Below are 18,857 nucleotides of genomic sequence, written 5' to 3'. Positions count from 1 at the left end.
ACACAGAATGCAATACAACGTACCGTTTTATGAGGATAATTACAGTCAGACAATCCAGTCAGCATCTCACTTCTGCCACTTCTTAGCTCTGTAGCTTTGGGCAAAATACTTAATTTCTCAAGACCTTCGATTTCTTACTTGTAAGATTGGGTTCCTCATTTGTGAAACCTCCAAGCCTCAGGTTTGTAATTTGTAAAATAATAATAATTCCAGCATTCCAGAACCGTGATCAGGAGGATTGCAATAATCCATGTAAAGTGCTTCTTGTGGTACCTGACGTGCAGTGAGTGCTCCATAAATGTTAACACTAGCTGTTCTGGGATATTGGTGTGGGTTATTCAGCTGACTTCTGGAAGTGGTTGTGAGAGGGGGTGGGTAGGGATGTGGGGGATTGTGGGGTTGAAGGCCTAGATATTTCGAAATAGGTCCGAGGAGGGGTTTTCTAGCTTTGCAGGCAGTTCCCCCAGCCTGGCAAGCAGCCCTTATGGGCTTGCGCCCACACTGTGCTGGCTAAGTTTGCTGAATGTCAGAGCAGGAAGGGACTGAGAACACCATGTCATCTAACCCCTTTAACAGGGGTGAACAGGTGAGGGAACTGAGGCTCAGTGGAGTGAAATGACTTATCTGAGGTCACAGGCTGGTTAGTGGCAGACCTAGGATTGAACCCATTTCCTGATTTCTAGCGTTCATTCCAATGCAGCATGTTCCCCGTTCAGTACTCAGGTGGAAACACACACCGAGCCCCAGAGGGCTGTGGGATACACACCGGGGTGTTTGGAAGGGCACTCAGTCTGCCATTTGGCCAGGGTGAGGGAGGAAGCTGAAAGTGATAGGACAGGCTCTGATCAGTGGCTTGACATCATGGGACTTGCCTAAGCTTGTGAAGTTTATTCAAAATTAATTTATCCAGGAACTATTTATAGAACATCTTACAATAATAGCTAAGATTTATTGAGCATTTACACTATGGCAGGCACCGTGCTATGTGTTTTACACACACTGTCTTATATGGTCTTGCAGAACATCCCTGTGAAGCTGGGGCTATTATTATTTTCATGTTATAGTTGAGGAAACGAAGCCTGGAGAGTTTAGGTGACTCGCCCTAGTAACCAGCTAGTAAGAGGCAATGCTGAGATATAGTCTCAGCCAATCTGTGCTCTTAGCGCCTACTCTCTGCTGCTTCCCCATATCCTCCCCCCATCACTTAGTTGTCAGTCTCACGTTGTGTGCTGGGAATAGAGGGGAAATGAGACACACATAGTCCCTGCCCTCGTGGATCTCACACCCCAGCCAGTGTTTCAACACAGTGCCTTCCAAACTGTTTTGACCCTCACTTACAGAAAGACATACATTGTTATCATTATTTATTATACATATTATACCCTCCTCCCCAACATATAAACCTTTCCTGGGACTTCCCTGGTGGTCCAGTGGGTAAGACTCCACGCTCCCAACGCAGGGGGCCCGGGGTTTGATCCATGGTGGGGGAACTAGATCCCGCATGTTGCAACTAAGAAGCCCGCCTGCCACAATGAAGATCCCTTGTGCCGCAACTAAGACCTGGCACAGCCAAAATAAACGAATAAAATAAAAACTAAATATTAAAAAAAAGAAGCTTAAAAAAGATTTAAACTTAAAAACTTAAAAAATAAATAAACCTTTCCCAAAACAATATTTACTTTTACCACTTACACACTTTGATACTTTCTATTCTCTTATGTTGCATTTTAATAAATTGGTGGTTGGGACCTACTACATTGATTTTTGAGACCCACAGGTGGGCTGCATTTTACAGTTTGAAAAACACTGGTCCAACAGGCCTCTTATTGTACTGTTCCTCTTCCTACCTACCCATCCATGAGCAGGCACTCACCCAACCTTTCTGATGCTTCAGTCTCCCCCTTCTGTACAACAGGCCTAGGGGCTATCTTAGGAAGGACCGCACGAGTTCATTTATGTTGGTTTAGCTCCAAAGTGCTGGGTAAGCTCTAGGCTGCTGGGATGTGGCAGAGCCTGCAGAAAGCAGAGAACCACTGTAGCTCTGATCACAGGGCTTCCTCTCGTCTTACAGGCTCTGCCTCCGGGCTCGCCCCGCTGTAACCTGAAGGAGAATCTGCTGAAGGATGACTGCGCCCTGGAGTCCATCGAGTTCCCCATCAGCGAGGCCAGAATCCTGGAGGCCAGGCCCCTCAGTGACAAGGGCTCTGGAGACAGCTCCCAGATCACTCAAGTCAGTCCCCAGAGGATTGCACTCCGGCTACGGCCAGGTGGGGATCCTGCAGAAGTAGCTCACAGTGGAATTGGGGTGGGAAGAGAAGGATGTGGAGGGAAATGTGGGCAGGAGAATGGAAGAAAGTGGAAGGTTTGGGGTCTTGAAGTCAGAAGATCTGAGTTTGAATCTTGACTCTTCCATATATTAGCTATTTGACTTTGGGCAAGTTACTTAACCCTTCTAACTTAGTAGGTACACAAAAAATGTTTGTTTCTTCTTTCCCCCAATGCCTGTTTTACCCAGCATATAGCTTTTTATTGAAGCTCAAGTGAGTCTAAGATGAGAAAGCAAATTGTAAGCTCGTTTTCCATGTAAGATTGGGGCAGGGCATGCATGGGGGCACAGAAAATAGGGCAGGAGACCTTCAGAGGGGGGAAGGACTAGGCTAAGAGACAGGCTTTTTTAAAAAAAATTATTTTTGGCTCCATTGGGTCTTTGTGCTGCATGCGGGCTTTCTCTAGTTGCAGCGAGAGGGGGCTACTCTTTGTTGCAGTGTGCGGGCTTCTCACTGCGGTGGCTTTTCTTGTTGCAGAGCATGGGCTCTCAGCATGCGGGCTTCAGTAGTTGTGGCACGTGGACTCAGTAGTTGTGGCTTGCCAGTTCTAGAGCGCAGGCTCAGTAGTTGTGGCTCACGGGCTTAGTTGCTCCGTGGCATGTGGGATCTGCCCGGACCAGGGATTGAATCCGTGTCCCCTGCGTTGACAGGTGGACTTTTAACCTCTGCGCCACCAGGGAAGTCCAGAGACAGGCTTTTCTGAAGCACTCATTTTGACTTTTCAATTAAGTCAAGAATTTAAGAAAGTACCTTCTACGTGCAAGGCGTATATTGGTTACTATGGGATTCAGAGAAGGGTGGGACATAGTTCCTACCTTTTACAGAGTCTGAAGTGTAATAACTGCCAACACTTCTGTGACTCAGGGTGGTAAACCCTTGGGACCCAGAGGACTAGACAGATGAGGATTTAGAGAGGGTGGAGACTTTTAGAATGGAAAAGAAGAGGTTAAGGGCTTCCCTGGTGGTGCAGTGGTTGAGAGTCCGCCTGCCGATGCAGGGGACACGGGTTCGTGCCCTGGTTCAGGAAGATCCCACATGCTGCGGAGCGGCTGGGCCCGTGAGCCATGGCCGCTGAGCCTGCGCGTCCGGAGCCTGTGCTCCACAACGGGAGAGGCCACAGCAGTGAGAGGCCCGCGTACAGCAAAAAAAAAGAGGTTAAAAGTAGGAGGGTCAAGAGATTGGAAGAGGAATAGAATTGCAAGGGGAGAGGAAAAGGGACCAGGGCTTTCAAGTTTGGTTTGATTAAAAAGTTACTTCAGGGAATTCCCTGGAGGTCCAGTGGTTAAGACTTGGCGCTTTCACTGCCAGGTCCCGGGTTCAATCCCTGGTCGGGGAACTAAGATCCCACAAGACGAGTGGTGTGGGGTGGGGGGGGGGAAGTTACTTCATCCCAGCTGTGTCCAAATCTACTTAAGTCTTAGAGGGAGAAGAGGCGAAGAATTAACGTCCTTCTGCCTTGCAGATGATTCGAAGAATTTCTCCGTCCAAGTTCGGCAGGTGGAGGATTACCCTGTGGACATCTACTACTTAATGGACCTGTCTTATTCCATGAAGGATGATCTGTGGAGCATCCAGAACCTGGGTACCAAGCTGGCCTCCCAGATGCGTAAGCTCACCAGTAACCTGCGGATTGGCTTCGGGGCCTTTGTGGACAAGCCCGTTTCACCATACATGTACATCTCCCCACCAGAGGCCCTCAGAAACCCCTGCTATGAGTAAGTCTCTCTTCTAGAAGCCAGGGCAGCATCTCTCCCCGTTGCCCCAGACAAATCCAAGTCCTGCTTCCTCTTTCTAGTCTAGGGTAGCTTTGTTGGCTGCCTTCTGGCCAAATCATATCTCCTCTCTACCATGGTCTCCCTGTCCGGCAAGTGGGCCAACCCATTGATCTGGAGTGTTGCATTAATAGAGTCCAAGACTGTTTGGAGACCTAGAAAGGAAATCCATCAGCTTCTTGGTCTAGGCCACGAATAAATAGTATAAGTGGATAGAGGAGTTATGATTTCAGAATGATTGATTCCATTGCTATTGTCCTCGTTATCCAGGATATGAGTCCTGCAGGGTTAAAATGCAAGAAATTAAGTCCTAGAGGCATAGGAAAGAGTGGAAATGATATTTGTTGAACCCTCTAAGAGCATAAGTTGATGTGTCCCTCTGTTGAGAGTTGGACTTACAACTGAATGGCTTATTTATTTGTTGGAGACTATGCAAATCCATGGATTATGATTTAAAATGATGGTTACCGAGCCTGACGAGGTATGAATTTACTTTTTAGACTCGAGAGTTATATGATGTGCCTTTTTAACCTTCTGTCTGGATTGTAAGGTTCCCCAGAAATTGTGTCAGCCATCAATTAAACAAACCATTGGACTGGGGACAGAAATGCTCCTGTTCGGCACAGATCTATCAATTTATTGATAGTTCAGGGACATTAAGTTATTGATGAACTTTTGCTTTGTTGTTGTGTTAATGTTACTTTAGAGAAGTGTTAAATATAAAGTGATAGCAACAACAACTAGAGCCTCACTCTGATCTAAAAGCTTTACATCTATTAACTCATTTAAGCCTCACAGCTCTCATGAGATATGTGTTATCATGTCCCCATTTCTTTATAGGTTAGGTATAGAGAAGCTTGCCTAGGGTTCCATGACTAGTAAGTCAGGGAGCTGGGATTTGAACCCAGGTAGTCTGGTTCCACAGTTCGCTCCCTTATCCTCTGATCTAGCTGGAGATTAGGTCAATGTGATGCCTAGGTAATTTGAAGGGTTTGGAGTCTAACCCGTCTGGGTAATGGTAGTTGTATAGAACTCGCCTGGGCATTCCACTGTCTATATCTGTCCCCCTCTTTTCCCTCCCACTCCCCATGCAGCCTTTTCCATCAGATGTCTGCTTAAATCATTCCTTCCCTCCCCAGTATGAAGACCACCTGTTTGCCCATGTTTGGCTACAAACACGTGCTGACGCTAACTGACCAGGTGACCCGTTTCAATGAGGAGGTGAAGAAGCAGAGTGTGTCACGAAACCGAGATGCCCCAGAGGGTGGCTTTGATGCCATCATGCAGGCTACCGTCTGTGATGTAGGTTTGGAGGGCGTGGAGTGCCAGGTGTGGGTGGTGCAGATCAAAACGGGGAGGGAAGTGGCTCAACTGTGGGGATTTCTATGTGAACTACGAGATAGGAACTAGGCAGAGCTTTGTACAATTTGTACAATTTGAGCAACAGGTTGCTCCCGATCAGCAGCCTCTGCTTGTATCCGCTCCCTGGCCAGAGCTGATGCTTTTGGGAACCTCAGTGGTCCCAGATGTTTTCTGGGGAGAGGATCTTCTCTGGAAGTGTATCAGAGTCAAGGCTGGGTTCACCTAACCTCAGCAAAGTGGGCAGATGTCCAGATGGGATTTCTTCTAGCCCAACCCAGCTCTGCAGATGCAGATGGGTTTCTAGATGGGCCATGTGATTATCATTGAAGAAGTTCTCTTTGGAGTTGAAGTAGGTGTCTTTCAGCTGCTTGAAGTAATGAGCCCTGAGACTGTTTTCTTAAGAGAACAGAAACCCCTGAGTTGGAAAACTCCAGCTTATGTTCCAAGGACTAGGACTGAGGCCCTTCTCCAAGACAACTTGTCTAGCCCTTCAGATGGGGAGCTTCTTGGGTCTTTGTTTTGTACCAGTGACATGGCTAAAGTCGCTGTCTCTCTTTTACCTTTTTTTTTTTTAACAGGAGAAGATTGGCTGGAGGAATGATGCCTCCCACTTGCTGGTGTTTACCACTGATGCCAAGACCCATATAGCGCTGGATGGAAGGCTGGCAGGCATCGTCCAGCCCAACGATGGGCAGTGTCACGTGGGCAGTGACAACCATTATGCTGCCTCCACTACCATGGTGAGATTCTCGGTACCACCTATGGTTCCTATTCACTATGGCCAGGACTGCCCTAACCCAGGCAGTCTTTGTGTGAATATGAAAATGGCAGCCCTTCCTCTGGGCAAGGCTCAGGGCTCTTTTCAGCCCGCCCTCACCTCTCCCACCTACTGGACACCCTCATCCAGGGTGCCACCTGTACAGCCATTAGAGATGGTCCTGACTGTGGTTGGTGTTACCACTGCCTCCAGCACCAGCAGCATCGTCATGGCATCCAGAGTGGACCCAGAGGACTTCTGCAGGTCCAGCTGGAAAGCAGGCCATCCTGTCGACTGTGCCTGGATTAGCCCCTCTTGGAATATCATGCTCACTTGTGGTTATCGGAAGAAGACAGAGGAAAAAGAGACAAAGATCCTCAAAAGCATAGAAAGCCAGTCCTGTGAGGAAATGTTAAAGGGCTCAGAGTCCTTTAGCTGGAATAAAAGAAGGCTAAAGGATGCTTTAGCTGATCCATGAGAAGACTTTTTTTTTAATTTATTTTTTATTGAGGTAACATTGGTGTATAACATTATATAAGTCTCATGGGTACAACATTATATTTCTACTTTGGTGTACCCTACAGCGTGCTCACCACCAAAAATTTAGTTTCCATCTGTCACCATACAGTTGATCCCCTTTACCTATTTCTCCCTCCCCACAGCCCCTTCCCCTCTGGTAATCACTGCTCTGTATGAGAAGACTTCTTATAAGTTGTTTTCTGTATAAGTTGTTTTCATCTAACCATAGAAGGTTAAATAAGAGGAGAGGAGTTTACATTGAAACAGGAGGAATTGCAGTAAGCCATAAAGAGAACGTAGAGCCCTGCAGAATGCTGCCACTCTGAGTATCTAGAGGTGTGTGAACTCTTCATTTCTTAAAGACAGTGTAGCAACTACCTCATCTAGGGGGCTTAAAGGTACAGCTGTGAAAAGGAACCTGAGTTGCATGATCTCATGAGCTCCCTGAAAGGTCTAGGATTCCAGGGACATGTTCATAATTTACCAGCACCCCCATTTTGGCTTGAATTCTTTGGTGTCAGCCATATACAGGTTGAGCACTACCAGGCAATGGGCGAGTCTGTAACGATTGACACCTAGTCTATGCAGGGCCTTAACCAGGGGCCAAGATAACAGGACTATATAAGGTCTCACCCTCAGGGAGATTTTGGTTTAGTTGAGGAGATGTGGTACCAATAAGAGAAGATACATGATTACAGCTAACTGGATAGAATAGTTGATGAGGATTTTAGGTATTCAAAAGAGGAAAGCTCGTCATGAACTGGGATGATCAGGGAAGGCCTCCTGGAGAAGGTGGGACCTGAGCTGGGTCCTAAGGAAGGAGGAGCATTACCAAAAAGAAGGCCACTCGAGGTGGGAGAAAGACAGTGGGCCAGCTCGGTGGTAAGTAGAAGGGGGAGAGAGGTGAATGATTGGAAAGGAAGGTTGAGACCACATGGTGAAGGATTGCAAGCAACAACCCAAGGCATTTTTCAGTAGCTGCAAAATGAGAGGAAGCTTCAAAACAACGAGGTCTGGCAGTACCTGACCCGTGGAAGCTGCTCCTTGGTACGAATGCATTGAATTTGAGTAGGAAGACAGAGGTGCTTAGTTTTGGCACTACCAGCCTGTACCTCTTTATCTATCCTTAGAGTTCACAACTGGGTTTGTGTTTGCCTCACATTGTCATGGGGTGAAAAGGTTTAAATCCCACCACTGTCAGGGCCATGGCCCAAACCACCCAAGTCCTAAGGCTTAGAATTCATGGATGTATGTGAATAGACTTCTTAACTAACCATCACATCCTCTCTTTTCATAGGATTATCCCTCTCTGGGGCTGATGACCGAGAAGCTGTCCCAGAAAAACATCAATTTGATCTTTGCAGTGACTGAAAATGTAGTCAATCTCTACCAGGTGACTATGCCTTTGGGGCTTCCTGGAGTGGGAGTGGGGCCTGTGATGGGTGGACTTGTCTCAGGGAACCAGCCCACACCAGCTTTGGCCATGGTCCCTAACTAGGAAAGACCCAGGAGCTAATGATTCCTCTCGACGGTCTCTCTCCTCTAACTTTGAACCTAGTAGGATAGGTGTGTTGATGTTTGCAGTGGTGGAGGGGAGTAATTCAGTGGGGAGAGGGGTGTGTGAGGTTCTCTATAATTTTGCTCAGTGCTGAAAAACTGCTAGATATATTCCTGGCAGTGACAAGTAAAATATCCCATCCTGGGCTTCCCTGGTGGCGCAGTGGTTGAGAGCCCGCCTGCCGATGCAGGGGACGCGGGTTCATGCCCCGGTCCGGGAGGATCCCACATGCTGCGGAGCGGCTGGGCCCGTGAGCCATGGCCGCTGGGCCTGCGCATCCGGGGCCTGTGCTCCGCAGCAGGAGAGGCCGCAGCGGTGAGAGGCCCGCGTACCGCAAAAAGAAAAAAAAAAATCCCATCCTTCCCTCAAGTTTCATTTCAAGACCCTCAGTCTGATTTGGGGAGGGCTTTTGGAGACCACCAGCTTCATCAGTCATCCCCGGACATCTCTGTCTTCCTTTCTAGAACTATAGTGAGCTCATCCCAGGGACCACAGTGGGGGTCCTGTCTACTGATTCCAGCAATGTCCTTCAGCTCATTGTTGATGCTTACGGGGTAAGTGTCTTACACTGGGAATGGGCCTGCTAAGAGTCCACTTCACTTGGCATTACCCAGGAGGGCTCAGATTTGGGAGTCCTGGCTGCAAGTCCACCATGCAGCTTTCACCGCCTTCCTCTTCTTCTTCCAGAGGCCAGGAAGTGATAGCCAGCACTGGGAGGACTGCAGCCTTCCGAGATAGAAACGGCTCAGAAAGGAACGCCTAGGAGGCTTAGGAACAATGGGGGAAGAGCTTAGAGAAGGTGGAAGAGAGAGGATGGGGATGGTGATGAGGACGAGCAGGGCCCTGAAATTGAGGGGGGCGGGTACAGAGTGATGGAGATCTGGGCTCCAACAATAAAGCAGAGAGGGAGCTGAACCATGGGGAATGTGAGGTTGATGAAAGATCAGGTAGAAAGTGCTACTAGCCAAGGTGACCAGTATTAGCACTCCCTTCTCACACGTCCGTGAGTCCTGCAGGAGGGCGTAGCTAGTTTAGATTTTACCCAGACTCACCTAGAAGCAAGTGGAGAAAGAGAGAAAGCAGGTCTTGGGCTGGACATATAGCAGGAAACAGGCTCCTAGGGATGCTCTGGCAGCTTGCAGGTGGACCTCAGCATCTGGCACTGCAGGTGAGTCCAGGACCATCTGGGAGGTTTTGCTTGGGATGTAATTGGCTCCTACTCATTTCCTCTCAGCCCATTTTCTTATCTTCTCTTGCCCTTTTCTGCTCAGAAAATCCGCTCTAAAGTAGAGCTGGAAGTGCGTGACCTCCCTGAGGAGTTGTCCTTATCCTTCAACGCCACCTGTCTCAACAACGAGGTCATCCCAGGCCTTAAGTCTTGTGTCGGACTCAAGATTGGAGACACGGTGAGGTGGGCTGGGCAGGGGCTGAGGCTGCAGCTCTGACCTTAGCCTGTGCCCCAGAGCGTCTGTGGGCACCCACCCCTTCCTTCCCTGTACCTTCTTTCTGAACGTCCTTACAAGTTAGATGTAATGGAGCTGCCAGCCTTTTCCTCTGAGGCTTCTGTTGCCTAAACCTTCTCTATCCGTTAAGTAACTTCACCATCAGGATTTTTAAAAACTTGCGTTTAGGTTACCTCTGTTTATGCACAGCCCCTAACTGGTCTCCAGCCTCCCCTAAGGTAATGCCTTTCTTTGCTTCACAAGGTAAAACAGCAGTGTCATCTATAAATATTTATTGACCACCGACTTTGTGCCAGGCATTGTTCCAGCTGCTGAAGATTCGGCAGCAAACAGAATAGGCAAAAATAGCCACCCTTGGGCTTCCCTGGTGGCGCAGTGGTTGAGAGTCCGCCTGCCGATGCAGGGGACATGGGTTCGTGCCCTGGTCTGGGAAGGTCCCACATGCCACGGAGCGGCTGGACCGTGAGCTATGGCTGCTGAGCCTGCGCGTCCGGAGCCTGTGCTCCGCAACGGGAGAGGCCACAACAGTGAAAGGCCCACGTACTGCAAAAAAAAAAAAAAAAAAAAATAGCCACCCTCGAAATTAACACAACATTTAAAATCAATTATACCCCAATAAAAATTAAAAGGAAAACAAAATAAACACATACACACACAAAATACCCATCCTCCTGGAACGTCAGAATGCAAATGTTCATTTTGCCTCTCCAGTCCGTCTATAGTTTTCCTTCCTTAGTGGCTGGTTCTTCTCTGCTTCTGCCTTAGGGGAGAGGGGTTGGTGAAAGGGGTGGAGAAAAAGAGGGGATATCTATAGCTATATCATCTATATCTACATCATCTCTGTCTATATATCTGTTTCCATCCATCCATCTCTCTGTCTTCTAGGCACATGTGCACACACCCTATGTAAAAAATATTGGCCTGAAACATGTTTGATTGCATAAGTGATGAAATGTCTTGTGGAAATTGCACAGTAGACTCTGAGCCTGCGGTTGGCCACTGTGCGGTGTGAAATAGTGCTTTGTATATCCTGATGATATTACGTAATCAGTCCCGCTAGCTTATTTGGCCACGGCAGAGCGTTTGTAAGATCAAAGGTTCTTTTCTGCTTGAGCTGGTTTATTTTCACGTATGGAATTTTAGAAAAAAGCTATCTTGTGATTGTAAACCATGTCTACACCCAGCCAGATATGTCCCAACTGCACAGCTATCCCCAGGCTCTTGCTTTGGCTTTGCAGACCATGGTGGTGGGAAGGCTGAGGAACTCCAGCTTGCGGGGGGACAGGACACCCAGTTTGGATATTCCTGGGCAGGGCAGGGAACAGCTTCTTTCCCTCCGGGGCTGGAGTGTCAACAGGGTCCACCTGTGTCTGAATGCGATCTTACTTTCCATCCAGGTGAGCTTCAGCATTGAGGCCAAGGTGCGTGGCTGCCCCCAGGAGAAGGAGAAGTCCTTCACCATCAAGCCTGTGGGCTTCAAAGACAGCCTCACCGTCCAGGTCACCTTCGACTGTGACTGTGCCTGCCAGGCCCAGGCTGAGCCTCAGAGCCACCACTGCAACAACGGCAACGGGACCTTTGAGTGTGGGGTGTGCCGCTGCGGGCCTGGCTGGCTGGGGTCCCAGTGTGAGTGCTCAGAAGAGGACTACCGTCCCTCCCAGCAGGACGAGTGTAGCCCCCGGGAGGGCCAGCCCATCTGCAGCCAGCGGGGCGAGTGTCTCTGTGGCCAGTGCGTCTGCCATAGCAGTGACTTTGGCAAGATCACGGGCAAGTACTGTGAGTGTGATGACTTCTCCTGTGTCCGCTACAAGGGGGAGATGTGCTCAGGTGAGTAGAACTGCACACCCCTCCCGTCCTGGTACCCCCACACACTCACACGTCTGCAGCCTCTGGAAATGGATGCAGGCCAGGGCTTGAGGTGGGCACAGGAAGGCCCGGGGGCAGAGCGAGTAGATGGTGTGCCACTCCAATGGCAGGAAACAGAAATGAGTTTCTCTTTAATCCTCTCAGCTCCCTCTGCCCTTGCTCGAGGGGCACAAGGAAGAGAAATGAGCATCTGCTTCCTGGGGCTTCTCTCCTAGAAGAGGGTGGGAAGACGTGGGGAAACTTGAAAGTGAAGATAGTTTTTTTTCTTTTCCTTCATCTGCCCTTCTGCTAGTATTTTGTCACTGGTTCCTAATCTTTTCGAGGATATGGACCAACCCCTTTTTAAGTTTAAAAAAAATCACTGACTGATGGTAATTAAATTTTTAGTATATCTAGGTTTGGAAACTACATGATGTCAGAATATGTAATGAAGTTAGTAACATTTATTTATTTTCAAACAATTATTTTACATGAATTTATTTTTTCATCACAAAAGACGTGGAAAATGGTAGTGTATATGCAAGATATTGGAGCGCATTTAATGTGCCAGTATCCTTAGACAATGACTGGAAAATAGTGAGCTCTTATTAAATGTTGGTACTATTTTGTTATCACTATTGATATACTATTACTTTTTGTACTCTAGATCGCTGTTGTCCAATATGGTGGTTATTTAAATTTAAATTAATCAAGAGTAAAGTTTAAGTACATTTAAATCTAAATCAAATTCAATAAAAAAGAAAAAGTTTCATTTCTCTGTCACTCAGGAGCCACCTGTGGCTAGCGGCTGCCCTTTTGAACAGCACAGATGTTTATTGGATAGCACTGCCATAGAGAGTCCCAGCCTGCAGATTGGGGGTTATGACTTTGAGTCCTTCTACCTGCAGGGTACTGCGTTTTGTCCTTCTCATTACAAAATTCAGTAAAATCTGGAGGCCCACTGGTAATCTGAAGCTGGTTTCACCTTGCCCCAAAGCCCACTCCTGGGGTACTTCGCCAGCTAGAAGAAGTCCAGCCAACGTTAATGTAGTCTTTATCTGCAGACACACTGACAACACTCCCAGAGGCAGTTAGGCAGTCTGAGTTGTTCCTGGGCACTGGGGATACATTTCTGCTGGGGTGTAGTGGACTGTGGCTTAATCCCTCTTGTGAGGGATAGATTGGAGATATGTGCAAATTGGTTGGGACTGGTTTGTGGGTGTCTTGTGTGGCCAATCAAAGAGAGATTATAATCGGCTTCTGGGGTGATCAAATCCATGACCCAGATTGGCTTCACTTGCATGGGGGTTCTAACCAGCTGAGCTAATTTACCCAGATGTTCACTGTAACGTCAGCCTTTCAGAAAGCCTGATGAGGAATGGAAATGTGTGTCGCGCTAAAGCCCAAGTAATACAAAAGTGGCTCCTATGTGTTATCTGCAACATTGTTTCCTTTACTCATTTTTTTAAATTAATTTGTATTGGAGTGTGGTTGCTTTACCGTATAGTGTTAGCCTCCACTGCACAACAGAATGAATCAGCCACACGCATACAGAGATCCCCTCCCTTTCGGACTCCCTCCCATTTAGGTTACCACAGTGCATTAGGTAGAGCTCCCTGTGCTATACAGTTGTTTCCTTTACTCATGCCAGCAAAATTCGAGAGAGAGATTGGAGAGAAACGGTATCAGAGAGATGATGGGAAAGAGAGATCAGATACGCACAGACACACACACACACACACACACACACACACACATACACACAGATCAATCTGAATTAGGGCGTGAGGCAGAAATTTCAGTTCCTTCTAATATTTAATAGTATTTACATCATATTCTAGTTTCCAAAGGGAATGGTTAAGTTTGACATGGGAGACCCATGAGGAGAAGTTTGGGGTTGAGGGGAAGAGCGTTACCCTAGGAGAGGCCTACGCATAGCCTACGGGGGCACCAGGGATGGAGGGAGGTCCTCTGCTCCTCTGTGGCCTGATTGTTCCTGGTCTGACTGAGGCATGTGGGAGGGACCCCGGCCAGAGTGTGTTTCCTTTGGCTGCCGGCCACACTGAAGCCACAAAACAAAGCTGCCGGGGTCAGCAGCGCTGGTTCCTGCCTCCCAGCAGTGCAAGAACAGCCCGTCCTCAGTGTGCTCCTGCCAATTAAACGAGGGAACCCCGGACAGCCGCCGCAGCTTCTCAGAGGCCTCCCTCTCCCTTCCTGCCAGGGTGTTGGGTGCCCGCTGGCCTCAGGTCTGGACCCTGTGGTGCCATGATCACGTTCTCCGTTGACAGACAGTCAGGAACACATGCTCCCTGAGCACCTGCTCTGTGCCAGGCCCTCGGTCCATATGGGTGAACGGGGCTCATGCATGATTCCTGACCTGGCCAGGCTTATAGCCCAGCTCAGCATTGTCCCTGCCCAGAGCTGCTGGCCTGGTCTGTTTTTTTTTCTTTCTTTTTTTTTTTTTGCGGTACACGGGCCTCTCACTGTTGTGGCCTCTCCCGTTGCGGAGCACAGGCTCCGGACGCGCAGGCCCAGCGGCCATGGCTCACGGGCCCAGCCGCTCCGCGGCATGTGGGATCCTCCCGGACCGGGGCACGAACCCGTGTCCCCTGCATCGGCAGGCGGACTCTCAACCACTGTGCCACCGGGGAAGCCCTGGTCTGTTCTTTGCTCAAGCAGGGGCTCATGAGGCAGAAGCACTATGCCTCGGCCATTGTTTCAACCCCTGGACGTCCCTGTCCTCTCCTCCCCACCGGAGGCATGGTCTTCGTGCTCGCACAGTTTCAGCACCTCTCAAACGTCAGGGCGTGCGTCCTTGTCGTCAAGGGACTCTTCCACCTGCCACATCCATGAACATAGATTGATCAGGCACCCACGTGAGCCAGGTTCTGTGCTGTGTGCCGTAGTGTTGTGGGATAAAGAGGCATGAAAAAGACAGTTTTGCTCTCCATTAACTTACCTAAGGAGAATTCACAGCACAAGGCAGAACCTCCCAGATCCTGGAAGTGGGTGTTATAGGAGTCCTCCGGAGAGAGACTCACTGTGGACAGGGGAGGCCTGGGCGGCTTCATGGAGGAGGTGGAAAGTCAGAGGAAGGGCTGGCTTATAAAGGAGGGCAGTGGAGTGAGGCATCAGCCCAGAAGGTCAAGCTATATAGGGAGAGTGACTTCATTCCTTCTGACCTGGAACACCGGCCCCTCCCTTTCCTCCTCCCTCCCCCCCCCACCTCCCCGCTGCCTTCTTCCCTCCCTCCCTCTTCTTTCTTACACTTTCTCTTCATTTCCCACCCTCCTCCCCTGACTTTCCTGTGAACCCGTTTTGCTGGAGGGGTGCCAGTCCTGTGACATTACCACACTGTGGCTTCCTTTTAAGGGTTGACCCTGCCGGGGCCTTGGAGTCAGCCTAGTGGCACTGGCCTGCCACTTCCACTCCCAGCCTCACTCCCTGGCTGGCCTGCACAAGTCTTCTCAAAGATCGCTTTGTTTAGCCTCACAAAGGAAACACTATGGGACAAGCGTTTCAGAGGAGACGGAGGCCTCTGAGTGCTGCCAGGCCTCTGGGATGTCTTTTCCCTATCTGGGAGGTGTGGCCAGAAGCTGGGTGTAGTGGACACTGTGGGGTCCCACTCTGCTGGCTGCCCCACCCATCCCCCAGCTGCTGGTAGGGCTACTGATAATACCTCACAGCTGCCCCTTCTCTGGAGAATTGTATTCAGCTGACAGGACCTGGATTGCTCTCAGAGCTTGGCTGATGACTGATGGACAGTGGGGTTACACAAAGCCAATCCCTTTGCCTCAAGGTTATCGTGGTACCGTTCACGTTCCTGAGCCCACCGTGGGATCAGGCTGCGGGGAGTCTCCGGATGAGACCGCATTCCTGCCGGCCTTTGCCTCCTGCCCTGTCCCGCGTCCCTCCTTCCCTTCTGCTTCCCCAGTAAGTCACTGGAACAAGAATCCTCACCACAAGCTATACTGCCAGGGAACCCAACCTCACAATGCAGTCTTCTTCTTTCCCCACCCTTCTGCCAGCCCGGTAGCTCTACTCTCTAGATGTCCCTGGCAGCTGGGGCAGATGAGGTTGTATTTCCCTTCCTTCTCGGGAAGCAGACACACACACAGTGAAGGTGTGTCTGAGTCTTGAATGCCGGTGTGGTTTCTAGAGGATTATGCTGGTATCACTCATCCTTTAGTGGGTGATACCCATCCAGAGGGACCCATAGTGGCCAATGGACATTTATCAGACCCACCGGGGTCACCGGGGACAGGGCTGCCAGCTAGTTGCTATTTGAGCTTGGCTGTGTACCACCCTCTCCTCCACCATCTTGGGGCCCATCTGCTCACACAGTGGCATGGTTTTCAGACCAATTCAGGTTACTTCCCCCTTGCTCCCTGCCTTTCCTCTGATTAACAATCAGATTTCTATTGTTCACCCACTTCTTCCTGATTCAGAATCCTGCAGAATGAGTCACCTTTCTGTAGGGTTTAGGAGCCAAGTTTACCAATATTCATTGGTAAATGAATATTAGGGGAATATAGTGTTGAGAGTTAATGCCTACATTTAAGCCGTCCAGCCCCCCACCCTAGTCTCTCTGTCCCGTTCCTATACTCATGTAGGAAAGTGAATAGGTCTTTCCTACTAGGGCTGACGGCTCTTTGCAATACTATGATAATACAACCCAGGGCACATGTTGGTGGAGGTTTGTGTGAATTTCCAGGAATTTAACTAGGATGTAAGCTCCATGATAGTAGGGACCTTGCCTGTCTTGTTCACTGCTGAGTCTCCAGTGCGCAGGTTGTGGTATAAGCTCAGTAAATATTTGTTGAATGGATGGATAAATAAACATTAATGGCATGCCTACTCTGTACCAGATGTTATGCTAATCACTATTGTTGGAAAAATGAATATGATATGTGCTCCCCCATCCGGGAGCTCACAATCCAGAAAGAGAAACAGATAAGCAAGCAAATGGGTTGAACATCAGGGTTGAAATAGAGGTATTTATAAGTGCTGGGAGAGCACATGGGCAGACAGTTGCTTTGGCCTGGGGAGGTCAGGAAAAGTTACAGAGGGAAAGGAACATTTGGGTTGGGCTTTAAAGGGTGAGTAGGAGTTTGGTAGTGGTCACAGGATGAAAGGGCATCTAGGCAGAGAGAACAACATGCAGAGAAGCATGAGGCTATGAGGACAGTGTAGAAGATGATTAACCACTCAGTGTGGGGGTGAAAGTGTGGCAATGTGAGGAGGGGTAAAGCCAGGATGCTGTCCTGGGGTGGGGCCTCACTGGCTGGTCTGCCTCTTTGGGCTGTGTGTTTTCAGGCCATGGCCAGTGCAGCTGTGGGGACTGCCTGTGTGACTCCGACTGGACCGGCTACTACTGCAACTGTACGACACGCACGGACACCTGCATGTCCAGCAATGGGCTGCTGTGCAGCGGGCGGGGCAAGTGTGAATGCGGCAGCTGCGTCTGCATCCAGCCGGGCTCCTACGGGGACACCTGTGAGAAGTGTCCCACCTGCCCTGATGCCTGCACCTTTAAGAAGTGAGTGAGTTGGAGAGAGTTGAGTGTCCGGGGGTCCCCCAGACTGTGCAGGTTCTCTCTTACTCACCAAAGCTTTAGGGAGAGGAGTCTGTTACAGCAAATGACTAGCATTCCTCTTTCCTTTGAAAACTTGGGGAAAAACTGGAGGTAGAGCCAAGCGTGAAGGGGACAGAGTAGGACCAGCTGGACTGCTGTTGGAGAAACCTCTCTTTTAGGCTGGATCCTGAATCCCTGAGTTGGGAGGAAGGCTAAACCAGGTGACTCCTGGGGAGTGTTCCAGTGCTCATGTTCTGATTCTGTGCGGGATGTGGGGCTGGGGTTACGGAGGACACTATGTGAAACAGGAGAAGTTCACCGCTGCAAATGTCCCTCATCTGGGCGTCAGAGGAAGTCCCTGCTAGCCCAGGCCTGTGGCGCTGCTGTTTCTCTTACTACTTTAAGCAGAGCTGGATTCATGGGCGTGCAACCCGCACATTTGTACAGAACCCCGTGCTTGGAAGGGCTCTACACTTCGTTTAATGTTCTGCTGTCACTGTTTTGAAATTCCTACTAAGTTTTGAATGAGGAACCTGACATTTTCATTTTGCACCGGGCCCCCAAATTATGAGACCATTTCTGACTTTAAGGCTCCCAGAAGTGGCGTAGGGTTTGCCCTCCTGTCACAGTCTTGGATGGGACATAAAGAAGTTTAATGAAGTTACCGGGGGCCTCTGCCTACCTGGCCTTACCTATAGGTGAGGAGGGCGCTCCCACCCCGAACTCCAGACGTGACTATCTGGGACCCCAGGATTGTCTTACAGATGTTTTTGTTTGTGTTTGTTTTCTGGGGTGGAACAGTTTTCCTGGTGTATGGCAGGCAGAGCCAGACTGAAACACACTGAGGTTTGTTCTTTCCCTGCCTTCATGCCTATGTCCTCTCTCCTTTAGGGAGTGTGTGGAGTGTAAGAAGTTTAACCGAGGAGCCCTATACGAGGAGAATACCTGCAGCCGCTACTGCCGTGATGAGATCGAGCCTGTGAAGGAGCTTAGTAAGTTCGGCATGTCACACAGTTGCACACACCCACGTTCCAAATTTCTCCGATTTAATCCCATAACCTATCCAAGTGTCATCTGCAAAACGGAAGAGTAATTCCCACCTCGAAGGCATGTTGTGCAGGCCTGAGGCACAGTAGGCTCTTAAAGGCTGGCTTTCTTGAGAGCCCTCCTGCCTCTTCGCTCATCTGTTCAGCAGTCCCTTCCCCTTCTGCTTCCCAGAGCCCACGGGCTCAGCAAAATCCTGCAAATACCCTTTAAAGTATGTCTAAATCAGGCACCCCAAGGAAAGGAAGATAATGTACCCCATTTTACAGATGAAGAAACTGAGGCACAGAGTGAGGAAGTGGTTACCCATGATAATCTTAGCTTAGTAGGCCAGTAATCATTTACTAAGTTTATCTAACTACGAGTGTTAAGCAATGCCCAGGCATACAGCTTTGCTGGTTTAGAGGGAAACCTTCGCCCTTACGGATTTGTAGCCAAAATCATTAGCCTGAAGCCCTTTGGCTCTCCAGAGCCCCTCCTGGAGTAAGACAGATAGAAACATGATGGAGAGCAAAACTCTTGCCTGCAATTATGCTGGTTTGTATTTCATCTTGACTTAAAAGGAGATGATCTTTGCTGCTGTCACATACCTGACGTGGTTATCTGGGCCAGCTAGGCATTGGGTGGTGCCAGGA

General features: G+C 49.3%; 1 protein-coding gene across 1 annotated transcript in view; it reads left to right on the top strand.

Moving 5' to 3' along the window:
- The window catches only part of ITGB3 (integrin subunit beta 3), a 52,089-nt gene that overhangs the window by 21,165 nt on the left and 12,067 nt on the right, over positions 1–18,857 (top strand). Inside the window, exons 3-12 of the mRNA XM_049701643.1 lie at positions 2,072–2,267; positions 3,790–4,042; positions 5,239–5,401; positions 6,040–6,201; positions 8,035–8,130; positions 8,760–8,849; positions 9,567–9,706; positions 11,161–11,585; positions 16,920–17,142; positions 18,070–18,170. Of these exons, the coding sequence (XP_049557600.1) occupies positions 2,072–2,267; positions 3,790–4,042; positions 5,239–5,401; positions 6,040–6,201; positions 8,035–8,130; positions 8,760–8,849; positions 9,567–9,706; positions 11,161–11,585; positions 16,920–17,142; positions 18,070–18,170 (1,849 nt within the window). The remainder of the gene's footprint in view (positions 1–2,071; positions 2,268–3,789; positions 4,043–5,238; positions 5,402–6,039; positions 6,202–8,034; positions 8,131–8,759; positions 8,850–9,566; positions 9,707–11,160; positions 11,586–16,919; positions 17,143–18,069; positions 18,171–18,857) is intronic.

Source organism: Orcinus orca, chromosome 19 (assembly GCF_937001465.1).
Source record: "Orcinus orca chromosome 19, mOrcOrc1.1, whole genome shotgun sequence".
NCBI lineage: Eukaryota > Metazoa > Chordata > Mammalia > Artiodactyla > Delphinidae > Orcinus > Orcinus orca.
This window is presented reverse-complemented; position numbering and strand designations above follow the sequence as displayed.